At 49.0% G+C, this 18,228-nt stretch overlaps 1 protein-coding gene across 5 annotated transcripts in view; it reads right to left on the minus strand.

Moving 5' to 3' along the window:
- Nucleotides 1-6,616: 6,616 nt before the first annotated feature.
- Nucleotides 6,617-18,228, minus strand: part of FBLN7 (fibulin 7) — a 57,474-nt gene continuing 45,862 nt past the window's right edge. For 3 of the 5 annotated variants that reach the window (XM_044925562.2, XM_006065947.4, XM_025260571.3), the window contains exons 4-8: nucleotides 15,816-15,941; nucleotides 12,510-12,647; nucleotides 11,397-11,534; nucleotides 9,564-9,702; nucleotides 6,617-7,653 (exon numbers count right to left, since the gene is read on the minus strand). In XM_044925562.2, the coding sequence (XP_044781497.1) occupies nucleotides 7,281-7,653; nucleotides 9,564-9,702; nucleotides 11,397-11,534; nucleotides 12,510-12,647; nucleotides 15,816-15,941 (914 nt within the window). In that variant the 3' untranslated portion in view covers nucleotides 6,617-7,280. Of the gene's footprint in view, nucleotides 7,654-9,280; nucleotides 9,394-9,563; nucleotides 9,703-11,396; nucleotides 11,535-12,509; nucleotides 12,648-15,815; nucleotides 15,942-18,228 lie in introns of all 5 variants that reach the window. The other 2 variants (XM_044925561.2, XM_025260572.3) reach the window with 2 other exon arrangements.

Below are 18,228 nucleotides of genomic sequence, written 5' to 3' on the forward strand. Positions count from 1 at the left end.
CTCAGTTAAGCAGGAATTTCATGAAGGAGGTGATTGTTTTTATCACTTTTTTAAAAAAATGGAATTTCATCTCGGTACATTGGACTCCAGACACCTGAGGGCCTTCTCTTTTTTTAAGATTTTAAAATTTATTTTATTTTTGACTGGTGGGTCTTCACTGCTGCATGCAGGCTTTCTCTAATTGCAGCAATCAGGGGGCTACTATCTGTTATGGTGTGCAGACTTCTCATTGCCGTTTCCTCCATGTTGCCAGGAAACCTACCCCAGACTTTGAGACCTACCATTGTAGCCCAGTTTTGCAATATAAGATATCACTTGTGCGTGTGGTTTTTCTGTTTGGTGTAAAGCAGGTATAAGGAGTTGAGTGCATGCCATCCTTCAACCCATAGCATGATCTCATTGTTACTGATGGAGGGATTCCTCCTTATTTTTTTCTCGCTTTGCATTGTCAGGATAGTTATGCTGGAGTAACAACTCTAAAATCTCTGTGGGACTTCCCTGGTGGTACAGTGGATAGGAATCCGCCGGCCAATGCAGGGGACACGGGTTTGGTTCCGGGTCTGGGAAGATCGCACATGCAGTGGAGCAACTACTGAGCTTGCGTGCCTAGAGCCTGTGATCTGCAGCAAGTGAAGCCACCGCTCGCCGCAAGTAGAGAAAACTGGCATACAGCAACGAAGACCCAATGCGACCAAAAATAAATAAATAAATTTTAAAATAAATTCTCTGTGGCTTGGGACCATATTTTGCTCATGCCGCGCACATTATGTGCCAGCAGTTCACCTGCGCTGTCAGGGGGGCCTCCACCTGAGTGGAGATGCCAGCTTGGAGGGGAAAGAACTCTGTGATACTGCGACCCAGCCACAAGGGGGCAGAAGTGCACAGAGGTGGGAGAACAGGCGCCTGCCTGTGCTTGTTGTGTGCTCGCTCAGTCGTGTCCGACTCTTTGCGACCCCAGGGACTGTGGGGCTCCTCTGTTCATGGGATTCTCCAGGCAAGAATACTGGAGTGGGTTGCCATTTCCTTCTCCAGAGGATCTTCCCGACCCAGGGATCGAATCCGTGTCTCCTGCGTTGGCAGGTGGATTCTCTACCACTGTGCCACCAGGGAAACCGGCCCTAGAGATACAAAGGCAAAAATGCACAGAGACAAGCAAGTATTGCTGCAGTGTTTAAATAGCAACAGACTAGACAGAAGCCAAATGTCAATCAAGGGTGACTGGTTGAATAAATAATAATACATCTTCATAAAGCAGCATTTTATAGAAGAACATTCTATCTGGTTCTATGGATTCATAGTCAATATATCATTAAGGGGGAAAAAACCAAGATCAGGGCAAGTGTTAAATGAATTAGTATGCTATCATTTATCATGTGTTTATATGTTTTTAAATGGAAGGGTAAAATGGAAAAAAACTTGATTACAATAGGAGGAAATAGGGTGAAGGGGACTATGATAGGATATAGACGTCTTTGATTACAGCTCATTTTGTGGATTTGACTTTATAACCATGTTACACGAGTTTTAAAAATTAAAATGAAAAAAATCTAAAAGTGGAAGCAAAACAAAGTGAATAATCCTAACCCTGATTCACGCTTGGGCCATAACCACAGAGAGAGGAACTATTCTAAGTTATTTGATTGTACATCCTCAATATCATAAACCCTAAGGACAAAAAAAAAAACTGCAAAAGAAAAATCTTAACTTTTTCAGTAATTTTTTCGTGATAATTTTGGCATTGTTATCCTGAGGGTTTAAAAAGTCCCTGATGCTGGGAAAGACTGAGGGCAGGAGGAGAAGGGTGTGTCCGAGGATGACATGGCTGGACGGCACCACCAACGCAACGGACATAAACCTGGGCAGACTCCAGGAGATGGTGAGGGACTGCGAAGCCTGCGGGCTGCAGTCCATGGGTTGCAAAAAGTCGGACAGAACTGAGTGACTGAACAACAACGGAATTATTTTGGTCATTTTTGAGAAGGAGGTCTTCAGAATGACAGAAAGAAGAGCAGATGTAAGATCAACGAAGTTACGTTAAAAACCCTGTAGTCTTGAGTTGAATTGGGAGTATCAATATAAACTAATGTAGAGTTTCTTCTTTAAAAAAATGGATAGTACCTATTTCCCAGCTGTATTCATTGAAACCAAGAAACAATGACTAAACCACTACCAACGAGCTCTCCTTACACTCAGATTTGGATCTAATGACCATGCCCCACCGAAAGAACATGGACGGATCCCGGGGCAGTGGGGGGGATGAATGACTTCAGGCTGGAGCATAAAATAAATGAGACAAGTGTGAAACATCTTGTCATGCAAGATAACTACAAAATTACCAAAGACTAGTGTGTGTTAGTCCCTCAGTCGTGTCCGACTCTTTGTGACCCCACGGACTGTAGCCCACCAGGCTCCTCTGTCCATGGGATTCTCCAGGCAAGAATACTGGAGTGGATTAGACCAGTAGAGTCATATCAAAAGGAATTAGTCAACTTGAAGTAGTTCCTAAAAGCCAAATGGGACAATTTGAGCAACAGTAAAGATAATAACATCTATGCTGCTGCTAAGTTGCTTCAGTCGTCTCCGACTCTGTGCAACCCCATAGATGGCAGCCCACCAGGCTCCGCCATCCCTGGGATTCTCCAGGCAAGAACACTGGAGTGAGTTGCCATTTCCTTCTCCAATGCATGAAAGTGAAAAGTGAAAATGAAGTTGCTTAGTCGTGTCCGACTCTTCGCGACCCCATGGACTGCAGCCTACCAGGCTCCTCCGTCCATGGGATTTTCCAGGCAAGAGTACTGGAGTGGGGTGCCATTGCCTTCTCCAATAACATCTATAGATTGAAGCATATGTCAAATATGTCTAAGCCACGAGTTCATAATGTATCCAAGAAGAAAACAACACTCACTGGAAAGCTCAGAAAGATGCCAGGGAACCACTTTGGAAACTGACAAGGGGGAAAAAGTAAAAAATTCATTGTCTTGGGCTTCCCAATGGTGCACTGTTTAAGACTCTGCTTTCCAGTGTTTAAGACTCTACTTCCACTGCAGGGGACGCAGGTTCGATTCCTGGTTGGGGAAGTTCTGCATATCTTGAAGTGCAGCCAAATAAAAAAGGAAGAAAAAGAATAGGGGGGAAAAAAATTAAGAAAATTCTATCCAATCTTTCCTGTACAAACCAAGCCTCAGGGTAGCCAAAAAACCAAAGAAAGGAAATTTCTCCTTGGAAGATATGCCACTAATGAACAATAGCACTAGAATATTATTTGCAACTCCTAAGGAAGTAGTGGATCTATGCAATAATCATCAGGAGCCGCTGGCATCAGAAAAGAGAGGCAACCGGGGATAATATGGCTCCACTGGAAATACCTGTCGTCACCAATAGAGCAGTCCTGTGAGAATTAACCTAACCGCACTCTAATTGGATTTCTAGCTATAACTACTGACATATAAAAAATAGCGAGGACAGAAAAGTGAAAGTGTAAGTCACTCAGTCATGTCTAACCTTTTGCAACCCCATGGACTGTAGCCCACCAGGCTCATCTGTCCATGGAATTCTCCAGGCAAGAATACTGGAGTCAGTAGCCATTCCCTTCTCCAGGGGGTCTTCCCAACTCAGGGATTGAACCCGGGTCTCCTACATTGCAGACAGATTCTTTACCACTGAGCCACCAGGGGAGAGAGGACAGAGGGCCATGTTAAAAGAAGCTACAGAGATGCACTCAAGAAAACCTAGACCGTGAGGAGTACTCAGGACAAAGGACCCAGTACTCGGGGTTTGTTCGGTTTTATTTAATAAAATGGGTTTTTTAGAGTTTTTGTTTGTTTTTGGCGGTGCCGTGTCTCCGCTGCTGCACTGGCTTTTCTCTAGTTGCTGTGAGTGGGAGCTGCTCTTCGTTGCAGTGTGCTGGCTTCTCATGCAAGTGGCCCCTTGTGTGCGGCACGGGCTCTGGGTGAGCGGCCTCAGTAGGTGCAGCACCCAGTCTCAGTAGCTGTGGTTCCCGGGCTCTAGAGCACAGGCTCAGTAGGTGTGACTCATGGACTTAGTTGATCTGAGGCACATGACATCTTCCTGGACCAGGGATCAAACCTGTGTCTTCTACACTGGCAGGTGGATTCTTTGCCATTGAGCCACCAGGGAAGCCCCAGTGCTCTCTCTGTCTTTTAACAAGCCTCCAAGTTATTCCAGTATATGCTAAAGTTTCAGGACCACTGCTATGGGTTAGAGTTTTAAGAAGTGAACCAGCAAATTATAGAGAATGGACCTAATTCAAACAAACAAACAAACAAAAAAGGATGAGCCACTCAGAAACGTGAACAATGAATAAATATTTAAAGGTGTTATGGAATTATTGCTGATTTTTTAGATTGGATTGTTATCCAGGTCATGGTTTTTTTTTAGGTTCTTATGGTTATACATAAGAACATTTAGATATACATGCTGAAATATTTACTGATGAAATGTGAAGTCCGGAATCTGCTTCAAAGTTGTCATGGCATGGGGTTAGAGCAGAGATGAAACAAGATTGTCTGTGAGACTATTGTTGAAGCTGCTGATTTGGGCATGGAGTTCATTCTATTATATGTACTTTTGTCTGTGTTTGCAACCATGTCTAATAAAAAGTTTTAGAAGCCCCCTGCCAAGTAATATGAAACTATATTACGTGAAAAGGGCTGCAAATTAATACCTGTTGTTAGGTTAATCACTCAGTCATGTCCAACTCTTTGTGACCCCATGGACTGTAGCCCACCACACTCCTCTGTCCATAGAATTTCCCAGGCAAGAATACTGGAGTGGATTGCCATTTCCTTCTCCAGGGGGACCATCCCCACCCAGGGATCGAACCTAGGTCTCCTACATTGCAGGCAGATTCTTTGCCATCTGAGCCACCAGGGAAGCCTCCTAGCTATTCTGACCTAGCACAGATTGGAGCAATGAATAGGCAATGGAGAAATTGGTTTCCATAGGGGAAAGTTGAGAGAGGCGAAGAACAGGACGTCATCCAGGGAGGAAGGTCCAGGCATAATCCACAAGACAGTGGGTTCAGGCAGGCATTAATAGGTAGGCGCTGGGCTCAGCATGGTATTTCAAAAATGGAAAACAGGTTTGATGATGGTGGATTGTGATGATGGAAATTTTGGGTTTTGATTTGGCCTATGTCATCATCCTACACAAATTAGGGAGGGCATCTGCTCTGTAGTCCCCCAAATCACTCCTGATCTACTTGGCACACTCGTCCTCCCCCCAGCAAGAAGGAAGGTCCACACATCTGTCACATTGCACTTTCAGGAGCATGGCCACGCCTTGGTCCCTCCCACCTGGCGTTCTCCTAGGGATCGGGTGACAGGTAGGCTTCTGACCCATCAAGCACTATTTGGAGACACAAGGCCATGGATGATAGTTTTCTTTCTTTCTTTCTTTTTTAATCTTTTTATTTTTTGGCCACATGGCACATGGAATCTTAGTTCCCCAACCAGGGATTGAACCCGTACCCCTTCATTGGAAGTGTGGAGCCTTAACCACTGGACCACCAGAGAAGTACTCTTTTGTTTTTTTTTTCCTGGAATGATAGGGTTGTTTTTTTCCTTCTGAACTTTTTATTTTGTTTTGGGGTATAGCCAATTAACAATGTTGTGATAGTTTCAGATGAACAGCAAAGGCACTCAGCCATACGTATACATGTGTTCATTCTCCCCTAAGCCCCCTCCCACCTGGATGGCAGTGTAACAATGATCTGTAACAACACGGGGAAGCAGATTTGCGGCCCTAAGCTCTGTTGCTGGAGAAGTCACAGCTGATCCCAGAAGAGTCAGAAGGAACTCTTGACTGTGTTTCACTCTTTGACGTAATACAAAGAGAGGTGTCCTAGGAACCACCTTGGTGTAGGGCTCGATCGCTAAACTGGCAACACACTCCCTCAGGCGCCACTTCACACCAAGGGCAATACAAAGAACTGTTCAACAGGACATCTGGGATGAAATCTCACCTGGATGAACGTGATTTCCCGATGACTCAGCTAGCATCTAAGTTGTCTTTTGAACCGTCACCCACCCCGCCCCCAACTCCCAGCCCCAGAGAGAGTGTTCGAAACTCCGTCACTGGAGGGTGTCAGCACTGGGCTCCTCCATCAGGAGTAGAGGGCCCTGGAATCAATGGTTTGCAACGCATGCGTGCTCCGTTGTGTCCAGCTCTGTGACCCCATGGACTGTAGCCCACCAGTCTCCTCTGTCCATGAGATTCTCCAGGCGAGAATACTGGCTGGGTGGGGGGGGCGGGGGGTGCCATTTCCTTCTCCAGGGGATCTTCCCAACCCAGGGATGGAACCCGTGTCTCTTTTGTCTCCTGCACTGGCCGGCAGATTTTTTCCCAGCTGAGCAACCGGGGAAGCCGGGACCCAATGGCGGCGTGAGCCTTTTCTTAAACTCTCCGTGGGCAGATGTTGCCTTACCAGGCTCCCACACAGCCAAGCCAAGTTCCTATTGACAGAGCAATCCTACATCACCTCTGTGTTTCCTTTCTCATTTGTTTATCCCAGTTTATTCCAGCCTAGACAGGAGAGGACTGGGTACCCCCTCCTGGGAGGAACTGGGCTAGCTCACGGTCAGGGAGAGGCCAGATGGACAGGGACAAGCAACAGACTTTATTTTTTCAGTTGTAATACCAGGTTATGTTTTGAGATATGGTTTCTCAAAAGGGAATTCATTCAGGCAGAATCTGCACATAAACTCTGGCTCCTTGGTCCGGAAGAATCTGCGTGGGGGTCCAGCCCTGCCGTGGCTCTCTGGTGAGAAGGCCAGCCGCGTGACACAAAGGGGAGTGCAGACAGAAGAACGGGCCGAGTCGTGGCAGGAACCCGCCCCCCACACCACAAGCACGGGGCATGATTCACCCTCAGTGTGCCCGGAACCTCTGCAATAACAATACAGACGCTGGGCCACCCTCTCAGACACAGGCCACAAGCTCCTCCCTCCCCAGCTTGAACCAGCTCGTAATGCTACTCGTGCAGCATTTTGACAAGCTGCCCATTCCCCTGTTAAAAAGAAACAAAGATCTGAGAAAGTGCATCATCTAATGGGAGGCCGTAAAGCAGAAGAACATACGACGGCAATAGTTTGGGCTGTGGGTTTGCACTTCAGTATCATGGGATGGCGTGCAGTGCTGTCCTGGGAGCCACGGGGACAGGCAGGCGGGGACAGATGTCTGCTGCGGCCCATGCCCACAGCTACGCCTCTGCGGAAGAGAAACGAGCCCAGGCTGCTGCACCCCGTGACCCCAGGACCCCCTCAGAAATCATAAGGGGACACAAAGATGGTGACCTTGGACACGTGGCTGGCCTGGAAAGAGCGGTCCAGGTATTCGGACATGTCAACGTCCACCTCCAGCGTCTGAGGCCCCTCCAAGGTCTGGACCAGAATCAGCTCCCCAGTCTGGCGGTCTGAGCGCTGCATCACGAAGTGGCCACGGCTGTTCCCACCCACGATCCCGAAGCGCAGGCTGTTGGGCCCCGGCCGACCAGGGGCTGAGGCTGTGGCCATGCGGAAGAGTGTGATGGGCGTCTTCAGGTTGGAGGGCAGAGACAGGTAGTGGAAGGAGATTGTCTTGGGCATGTGGCGGCAGGGCCTGCTGTCCATGGGGCAGGGGTTCCGCTCACACTGGCTGGAACAGAGAGGCAAAACATAGGGGACGCTCAGCCTTGGGGAAAGTCAGCAGGGGCTGCTCTGACCAGGCAGGTCTGTCCCACCTGCCTTCCCTAAAGAGGCTCTGGAGTGACTCCTCCAGTCATGTGTTCTTTGACACGGGCACTCCAGAACCACAGGCCAGGGAGCATGGCTGGTGTCAGGCCAGGAAAAGGTGCTTCCCTGACCCATCTGTCCATGTACGTCTGGGTGTGCGTGTATGTTTATATATGCTATTACTACCATTTACATACTATGCTATTACTACTATAATAAACTATTACTACTGTTTCGGACTCTCTGCAACCCTCTGGACTGTAGCCCACCAGGCTCCTCCATCCATGGAATTCTCCAGGCCAGAACTGGAGTGGGTTGCTGTTCCCTTCTCCAGGGGATCTTCCCAACCCAGGGATCAAACCCAAATCGCCTGCATTGCAGGTGGATTCTTTACCGTCTGAGCCACCAGGGAAGCCCTTTTGCTTTCACTGTTTCTGTAGAAAAATAAAGCCGGGAAAGATTCAATAACGATGGTGCTAGCATTCAAACCAGGTGCCCCTTCTAGCCTGCTGAGACCCCAGCGGTTAGCTGCTGACATCCTGAAGTGTGGTTCTCCACATGTGGTGAGCTTACTAAACACCCAGTGTTCGTTCTTTCTTTTTGACAGTGTCTCATGGCTTAAGGGGTCTTAGCTCCCCAACCAGGGCCTGAACCCAGGCCACAGTGGGGAGAGCACTGAGTCCACACTGCTGGGCCAACAGGGAATCCCCCAGTGTTCATGCTTAAGCAGGACACTCTGCTTTCCTTAGGTATGTGGAGTCAAGGTCCTGTGAAAGTGCTTTGATAGTTTTTTTTTTTCTTCACCTCATTCAACACAAGCGTTTGAGTGCTAAGTTGATTCAGTTGTGTCTGACTCTTTCCGACCCCAGGGACTGTGGCCTGCTGGGCTCCTATGTCCATGGAATTCTCCAGGCAAGAATACTGGAGTGGGTTGCCATGCCCTCCTCCAGGGGATCTTCCTGACCCAGGGATCAAACCCACGTCTCTTAAGTCTCCTGCACTGGCAGGCAGGTTCTTTACCACTAGCACCATCCAACACAAGAGACAGATGCAATTTAGCGATTCTGGTGACTCAGATCATCCCCGTTAAGGAGGTCAAGCAGCACTTCTGGCTGTTCATCAGGGATGCCTGCCAAGGCCTGACATGCAGGTCCCCCTGCCCCTTCACGATGTGGCACTGCAGGAAGACCCTGGTGTCTTCGCTCTCGGTGAATGACTGCCACCAACCTTCTGGCTGCTTCTAACCTGCTGCAGCCCCCACAGCTATTCGAGGAGCTGCTTCACTGGGTCAGTGCATTCTAAAGACAATGCCAAGGCTCTTGTGATCTCTCTTTCAGAGAAAATATGTGTCATTTGTGATAGTTGCAGTTATTCTCCTTAAAAGCCTGTCTTCACCTTTTGAAGAAAAAAAAAAAAGTGTGTGAGGGGCTGAGGTTACTAGAAATCAAAACTCCTAGTAGCAGCAGAAAAGAAGAGTGATATAATGCAAAGTGTACAGGTACCCTGTGAACACAGGAAGTGATCCTCTTCCGAATCTGTCCCATACATACCTTCTGGCAGCCTCACCACTGCCCTCTTCCCCCCAGTGGCCTCCCTGTCCTCAGGGGAGCGCTCAGGAACATCATTCCTACTACCCAGGGCAGCAGCACATTCAATGTAAACCCTAAAAGGAAAGAGATGGAAGCTCCAAGAAGCCAGACACAGCGCCTTGCCTTTCAACAGAAATACTTGTACCTTCTCCCGAGAACATCTAGGAAGAATGCAGCCCACCCCTGGGGAGGCCTGGGTGAAGGGTGAACGCACTCAGCTGAGGGTGGCCCTAGTCATACTCACAACGGAGATGTCTTCACATAGCTCACGTTGCTGCTGCCCTCGGGGCACTCCGGGCTGACGCACTGGAAGCCTCCGCCTGTGTTGATGCACACAGTCCCCCGGGGGCACACAGGCTGTGCGCTCACACATTCATCAACATCTGAAATACCAGGTGAGGGCAGGGTGCCGGTAAATGGAACTTGGGATGAACATATGCACAATACTCTATATACAACAGACAACTAGTAAGAGCCTACTGTGAAGCACAGGGAGCTCTACTCAATACTTGGTCATGATCCATATGGGAAAAGAATCTAAAAAAGAGCTGGTCTTCCATCACCAAGTCGTGTGACCCAAAGGACTGCAGCACGCCAGGCTTCCCTGTTCTTCACTATCTCCCTGAGTTTGCTCAAAGTCGTGTCCATTGAGTTGGTGATGCCATCCAACCATCTCATCCTCTGTCACCCCCTTCTCCTCCTGCCCTCAGTCTTTCCCAGCTTCAGGGTCTTTTCCAATGAGTCAGTTCACATCACGTGCCCACAGTATTGGAGCTTGAGCTTCAGCTTCAGCATCAGTCCTTCCAATGAATATTCAGGGTTGGTTTCCTTTAGGATGGACTGATTTGATCTCCTTGCAGTCCGAGGGACTCTCAAGTGTCTTCTCTAACACCATAGTTCAAAAGCATCAATTCTTTGGCACTCAGCCTTCTTTATGGTCCTATTCTCACATCTGTACATGACAACTGGAAAAACCATAGCTTTGACTATCTGAACCTTTGTCTGCAAAGTGATGTCTCTGTTTTTTAATATAGTGTCCAGGTTTGTCATAGCTTTTCTTCCAAGAAGCAATCGTCTTTTAATTTCATGGCTGCGGTCACGATCCGCAGTGAGTTTGGAGCCCTAGAAAATAAATCTGCCATTGTTTCCCCTTTTTCTCCTTCTATTTGCCGTGAAGTGATGGAACAGGAGGCTGTGATCCTAGTTTTTTGGATGTTGAGTTATACGTGTATGTATAACTAAATCACTTTGCTGTACAGTAGACACTAACACAACATTGTAAAGCAACTAAACTCCAATAAAAATTAAAATAAAATCCATGGAGGTAAAAAAAAAAAAAGAAGAAATAGTGGGCACCCAATGAGGAAGAAGATCTCCTGCCCCCCGGCCATCACTGATGGCCCGCATGAATGGCAGCAGCAGGCACTGCAAGAGGTGCTGCACACGCAGTGAACTTTCCAAAATGCCCAACGCTGATTCTGATAACTGGAAGCCCTGTCGCTCCTAACTATTAGAAATCCAGGTCTGATGGCAGTCCTGCGGAGCTCCCCTCCCCAGGATCCCGTCCTCCCCCTCAGGACGTGACAGGTTACAGAGGTGCTGGAGGGCACGAATGATTGCCACTGGTCACAACACTTCTCTCGGCCTGCCTCCCCCTCAGTCGGCGAGACCCGGAGTCTGCCCTCCGTGGCTAACATCATGCCCTTTATATGTCCTCTGCTCTTTACATATTCGATGAGCTTCTGGCCTGGAGGCCAGGCTTCTTTTCAAACCCCACACAATCCTACAGGGGCCTTGGGGAATACTCGTAGGATAGAAGGAAAGGTGGATAGATGATGGATAGATGGACGGATGATGGATGGGAAGATGATGGCTATCTGGATGCCTTCTTTCTCTAGTCCCAGGTTACCCACTCCTCTGAGCACAGCCATGGGGCCCCACTAGGACGTCACTGGGCAGCTCCCTGTTCGCTTGGATTCCATGTCAGTCCGTAGAGGAGCCCTCTGCCCTCCCCTCCTCCCCCAGTAGTTCCGAGCCACGGTCTGGGACCACCTTCCTCTGCCGCAGCCTCACTCACCCTCACAGCTCTTCCCATCAGCCAGAGTCCGGTATCCACTGGGGCAGACACAGCGGTAGGAGCCGGGGGTGTTCACACAGGCGTGCATGCAGAGCTGGGGGCGCCCCTCCTGTCCATAGAGCTCGCATTCGTTCACATCTGGGGACAGAAGTGCCCAGTATGACTCCAGGAGCCACCAGTGGGCGGCCACCAGCCGTGACCCAGGATGGCTGCTGCGTCACCATCGGTGGCAGCTGTGGCTAACGGGCGGGGTCTGCAGTGGCCGCCAAGGCCGATGCCCTGCAGAAGACTCGGAAGAGAAGCAGGAGTGCTCCCCGTTCTCCCAGGCCAAGGACCTGGAGGGCCGAAGGGCGGAGGTGAGGGAGCTGATACGGGCGGGGACCCTGGGCCGCTCTTCTAAGGCTGATGACTACCTGGGCAGACCCTGCGGAGGCTGCCAAGTCCAACCTGGCAAGTACCTTGCTCCCCCGGGAGCAAAGCACTGGGCGGCGGACCCAGACTTCCGCCCTGGTTCCCCGCCCCGCCTTAATCCTTCTCATCTTTGGGAACGGGTGTAAGACGGTTTCTGTCGCTGTAAAATGAGGCCGTTAGCAGCAACTATGCAACTCTTAGGTTGGAACCGCTGGTTTGAGTCGTTTTCAGATGGAAGTCTGATAATCCAGGAAGAGGTTTGCAAAGTGGGCCAGTCAGTAAGACTAAGCAGAGAGGGGCCCAGAGAATGAGCCCAAGCCCCTGCACAGCTCTGGGGACAGGGATGGGGTACGGTGAGGGGCTGTCATTCTAGCTCCGCCCTGCCACCTGCCCTGCAATCCTAGCCGGGAGGGAGGGGCACTTCTACAGGAGTGCGCATGACTAGGGGTAGACCGGGGACCCCTGGATGCTTTCTTAGAACCGCTCCCGAGGTCTCCGCGCTAGCTGTGTCCTAGCAACCATCAGGTCCACACCTACTTACCTAAGCAGCAAGGTGCGGGGCTTCTGAGACCATGTCCAGGAAGCCACCCTCCCACTCGCACCTACACCTGAGCGCGGGGGCACTCCCCGGGAGGGCTGCAGGTAGGAGCCTCTCTCCCCACGACCCCCGCGTCCCCTCCCCCCGATGGAGCCCGCGCCTACCCTGGCAGAGGCTGTCGGCGGCGGCGCCGCTCAGGTGGAATCCGGCTTCGCAGCTGCAGTGCTGCGTCCGCTCCACCTGCGCGCATCGCGGCGCGCGGCTGAAGGCGGCGTCCCCTGCCTCGCTGCCCTCGGGGGCGGCTGCGGGGAGAAGACATCCTCAGGGCCGGGCCTGGCGCACCTGGGCCTGACCTTGGGGGAGTCCCGAGATCGGGGCGCGGCCCCTTCTCAGAGCTTACTCTGGAGTAGGGAGAGGAAAGACACGGAATTAACCGAAACTCAGCCGGTGATCCAGTGCCCACCCCAAACGGGCGGAAGTCAAGGGGACGCGCCCGAAAAGAACGATGCGCGAAAAGCAGGCGACACAACTGCACCCAGAGGACCACAGTGAGGTGAGATCCGCGTTTCACTTTCAAAGGCTCAAAGCACCAGGACCCTAGCAGTGATCACTGGAGTTAAAACTATGGAGTTTATCGAAATAATGCTACTGGCAGCCACATGGATGGACCTAGAGATTGTCATTCTGAGTGAAATCAAAGACAGATATCATATGATATCACTTATTTGTGGTATCTAAAACCAATGGTACAAATGAACCTATTTACAAAACAGAAATAGAGTCACAGCTGTAGAGAACAAATTTATGCTTACCAAGGGGTAAAGAGGGGAGGGATAAATTGGGAGATTGGGATTGACTGTACACCCTACACTACTATATAGTAGTATATATGTGTGTGTATATACATATATATGTTTCCCTGGTAGCTCAGTGGTAAAGAATCCACCTGCCAATGCAAGAGATGTGGGTTCAATCCCAGGGTCAGGAAAATCCCCTAGAGAAGGAAATGGTAACCCACTCCAGTATTCTCACCTGGAGAATTCCATAGACAGAGGAGCCTGGCGGGCTACAGTCCATGGGGTCACAAAGAGTCAGACACCACTGAGCAAACAAGTCAATCCATATAATATATATATATATATTTTAGAAAAGAATCTAAATAAGAGTGGATATATGTATATGTATAACTGATTCACTTTGCTGTATAGCAGAAACTAAATCAAATATACCCCCAATGAAAATTAATTTTAAAATACTTTTTTTTTAAATCTATGGAGAGACTTCCCTGGCAGTCCAGTGGTTAAGACTCTGTACTTCCCATGCAGAGGGTGCAGATTCGAAACCACACTGCATGGCATGGCTAAAAAGTAAAAATTCAAAAAAAAAAATCTACATAGCTTAAAACACTACCTTTTTTTCTGTGTTCTTTTTTTTGTATTTTTAAAATATTTTCCTAAAGTGTCGAAGGTTTTTGTTTCAACCAAGAATATAAATCAATGTTCTAATCAGTAAAAAAAAAAAAAAAAAAAAAAAAGTGTTAATTTTTAAAAGCTTTCAAAGGATTTCGGACTCTCCATGGTTAGAGGGATTGGTGGTAAATGTTATCTGATGCACAAGAGGACACTTAGTCATCCCACTGGAGTCATCAAATTCATCCAAACAGAGAACAGAATGATTACTGGGGAGATGGGAAGAAGTTGTTTCATGGGCACAGAGTTTCAGTTTTGCAAGGTGAAAAAAGTTCTAGAGGTGGATGTTGGTGATTGGTAGTTAATGCCTCTGAACCACACACTTAAAACGGTAAATCTTGTTATGTATATTTTACAATGTGAACAAAAATGGTGAATGTGTTTTGTTTTGTTTTTAAGTAATCAAAGAGAGGCTCCCCTTGGGAGCCTGAAAGACAGGGGCAGAGCTGATGAGAAGGAAAACTGTAGGCTGGGGGACCAGGTGAGCAAAAAGCCAGGGGTGTGCCGGGCTGTTGTTCACATTGTTCACGGGGATTCTGTAAGGACATAAACTAGCTTCAGATGCGCCTGCTCATTCCCTCCTTCCACTTCCTCGCAGAGATTCCTGTCATGGGGATAATTTCTACATTAACTGTGCCCTGGACCTGAGGATCCAGGAGCCTGAGGATCTGTGCCCTGGAGCCTGAAGTTTCCAATAGCGGACGCCTAGACATGTGGGGCTTAGATCCAGTGTCCAGGATCAACACAGTTGGGCAGCTATTTCTTTTTCCTTCCTGGTACTAAGTAGGAGGAGGAGTGGGGCTGTTTCCACGCAGGGCAACTCCAGGGGACAGGCACTGTCAGGGGACCTCAGGCTCTCCCTGAGAAAGCACCCAGAAGGGTGACTCAGCTGAACGGAATCAAGACACATTAAGCAGCAAATCTGTGGGAACAAAACTTAAACTGGACCTTGAGCTGGCTCCAATGGAAAGATATCAAGTACTGACAAAGCTTGTTCTCTGCTAACCACCAATTCCTTCCCCTATACTGAGATTCCACTCAGAAGACAACCACACAGACACCCCAGGCTTTTCTGGCAAAGGAACAGGACATCTTTAGGGTTTGACTTTCTTATATGAGAAATGTTGGCTCAGGGAATCCCCTGGTGGTCCAGTGGTTAGGACTCAGCTTTCACTGCCGAGGGCATGGGTTCAATTCAATCCTTGGTCGGGGAAGTAAGATCCTACAAGCTACGCATGGGGGAACCCAAAAACAAAAAGATGGTTGCAGCATAGCATGGCACCCCCAGCCCCCATCTCCCATAGACTCCTTATCATCGGATTTTCTTGGCACCTGCAAAAACAGCCACCATGTGGCACCTAGACCTCTGGCTGAAGAAATTCTGGGACATCATAACCTCATCACCAGTTGAACATCATTTGCCCAGCTCTGAAAATACTATATCAGTAACTATGAATTTTGCATGGCACATTTGCAGAAGAAGCTGTTCTGCTGATGTGCAGAGGAAAGTCAACCACATGAAGGTCGCAGCAAGGAAGCTTCTCAGGCCAAGTTCCAAATCTGGAGGGTTTTAGGGTGGGACTCAGTCCTTCCACTTGCATCTTTCCGTGTGTGTGTGTGTGTGTGCTCAGTCATGCCTGACTCTTTGCAACACCATGGACTGTGGCCCACCAGGCTCTTCTGTCCATGGAACTCTCCAGGCGATAACACTGGAGTGGGTTGCCATTTCCTACTCCAGGGGCTCTTCCCAACCCAGGGATTGAACCCACTTCTCCTGCATTGGCGGGTAGATTCTTTACCACTGAGCCGCCTGGGAAGGACCAAAACTCTGGTTCCACAAGAGAACTAAGTGCCATCCCAAACAACCATCTCAGGGAACCAGAGGGATCTATGATGTAAACCAGAGAGAACATCCCACTGGTCTGCCTTTGGTGACCCGTGGCTAGGGACCTCCCTTCTCGATAACAGACTGTCCTCCCCGGCCCCATGGCTGCTACATACCAGTCTGGGCCTGATGCTGACAGCGGCTCCCAGTCCTCCCGGGAGGACAAATGCATTTGTACTGGTTGACACCTTCCACACATGTGCCCCCATTCTGACAAGGCTGACTGGAGCATTCACTGATATCTAGGAAAACAAGTAAATTTCAAATATAGGCATGAGTTCTCATTCCAAAACAAAACACCAAGGTGGGGTCACTTTCTTTTCATGACAGGATTACTCCAACTTGTGACCACTCCCCACCCCACTCTGTCCTTGCCTCGCCCCCTTCCAGCAACAGCAAGAGCTGGGAGGGAGCCAGTGGGCTGAGATGTAGCCTACCATGCATGCAACAAGCCACTGACCCTGGCACACACTGTGCCCACCTGGAGCTCTGCCTGCGAGAGTTGCCCATCTTTCAGCCCAGTTCCACCCAGAGGCGCCATTTTCTAATTTGCAGTGTAGACACTGCAGCTGGGCAGAAGGAACCAACGTTGTCCTGGGCCCGCACTGCCTTCAAGTAGAGTTTACTGCCTCTCAACTCCGCCCCTATCAGCCAGTGCCCAGGCAGAACCCTCTTTGAACAGGAACTCAATTCAAGGGGTTATAAGAGGGAGAGATGGCCCATAAGAGTGGTCAGAGATGGAGAACAATAACTCTTTCCAAATTCCCACCCTGTGCGAATAGGGAGGAGTTAACCAGGACCCTTAATTTTTCCTTTTCCTGAAAAGGAAAACGTTCCTTGTTTATACACAAAACAGTCCTGTGAAAAATGTATGAAAGTGAAAGTGAAACTCACTCAGTCATGTCCAGCTCTTTGCTATCCCAGGGACTATATAGTCCATGGCATTCTCCAGGCCAGAACACTGGCGTAGGTAACTTTTCCCTTCTCCAGGGGATCTTCCCAACCCAGGGATCAAACCCAGGTCTCCTGCATTGCAGGTGGATTCTTTACCAGCTGAGCCACAAGAGAAGCCCAAGAATATTGGAGTGGGTAGCCTATCCCTTCTCCAGCAGATCTTCCCAACCCAGGAAGAGAACTGGGGTCTCCCACCTTGCAAGCGGATTCTTTACCAACTGAGCTATCGGACAGATATATTAAACATGTTCAACAATTTAATAGGTTTAGTGAATTCTCTGGCAGTCCAGTGGTTAAGATTCTGTGCTTTCACTGCTGAGGGTCCAGGTTCAATTCCTGATTAGGAAACTAAGATCCTGCAAGCCACATGGAGCAGTCATGAAATAAAATAAATATGTAATAGATTTAATAGGCTTTAATAGATTTTTCTCTGTGTGATAGATTATGGGTAATTTTTCTTTGTTTACTGACAATTATTTTATTTGTTGTTGTTCAGTCGATAAGTCATGTCCAACTCTTTGAGACCCCATAGACTGCAGAATGCCAGGCTTCCCTGTCGTTCACTATCTCCCAGAGTTTGCTCAGACTCATGTCCTTTGAGTCGGTGATGCCATCAACCATCTCATTCTCTGTCACCCCCTTCTCCTCCTTTCCCAGCATCAGGGTCTTTTCCAATGAGTCAGCTCTTCCCACCAGGTTGCCAAAGCATTGGAGCTTCAGCATCAGTCCTTCCAATGAACATTCAGGGTTGATTTCCTTAGGATTGACTGGTTTGAGCTCCTTGCTGTCCAAGGGACTCTCAAGAGTCTTCTCCAGCACCACAGTTCAAAAGCACTTTTTTAACAATCTTCCATTTTTCCACAGTGAACATTTCTAAATTTTCTAATGAGGAGACAATGATTTTAAACCCTCAGGCCACATCCGCTTGCTATGAGTTCCTTAAGCCCAGATTCAGGGCACAGGCCATTTCCACCAAGAGGAGCGATTTGTCAGTTCACTGACCTGACCACCCCATCTTGGGAAAGAAATTGGAAGCACTTCCTTGTTGGCCTCAGAGCATCCTTTCCTGCTGTGTCTATCAGGAGGCAGAAAAAGGTGCTTTGCTCCTGATGAGAACAGCAGCCTTCCTGTGGGTGGGTTGGCAGGGACTCTGGCTTCCCTCAGCCTCCTTGTAATTGGGAAGTTATGCAGACAATTACATGGATTCTGTTCATTGTGAAAGGACCCAGACCATCCGAAATGCTGGTTCTCCCTGGGGAAGGAGCCATTCCAATTTCTCAGTAAACTCGGCCTGGGGAGGGAACCTCAGGTTCCTGCCCCCCGCCCACGCCCCCCCAACCCTGCCAATACGTTCTCTCTGCCAATGACCAGTTTTCAGGCATATGTCTGAAACAACACAAATGCACCAGAGCATGGAATTCCTGTTCCTGCCATCTTGCTCCCCAGCATAGTCTGAAAGTGGGCCGGCCGCTCACTAGGCTGAGCGCCAAAGAGTATGAACCTGAGAATCTTTCAGTCTGGCTCTGCAGTGGGCTGGGGACCAGCATCAGTGTGAGTCCCCCGCAGGGCCTGCGG

The sequence above is a fragment of the Bubalus bubalis genome, chromosome 12 (assembly GCF_019923935.1).
Source record: "Bubalus bubalis isolate 160015118507 breed Murrah chromosome 12, NDDB_SH_1, whole genome shotgun sequence".
NCBI lineage: Eukaryota > Metazoa > Chordata > Mammalia > Artiodactyla > Bovidae > Bubalus > Bubalus bubalis.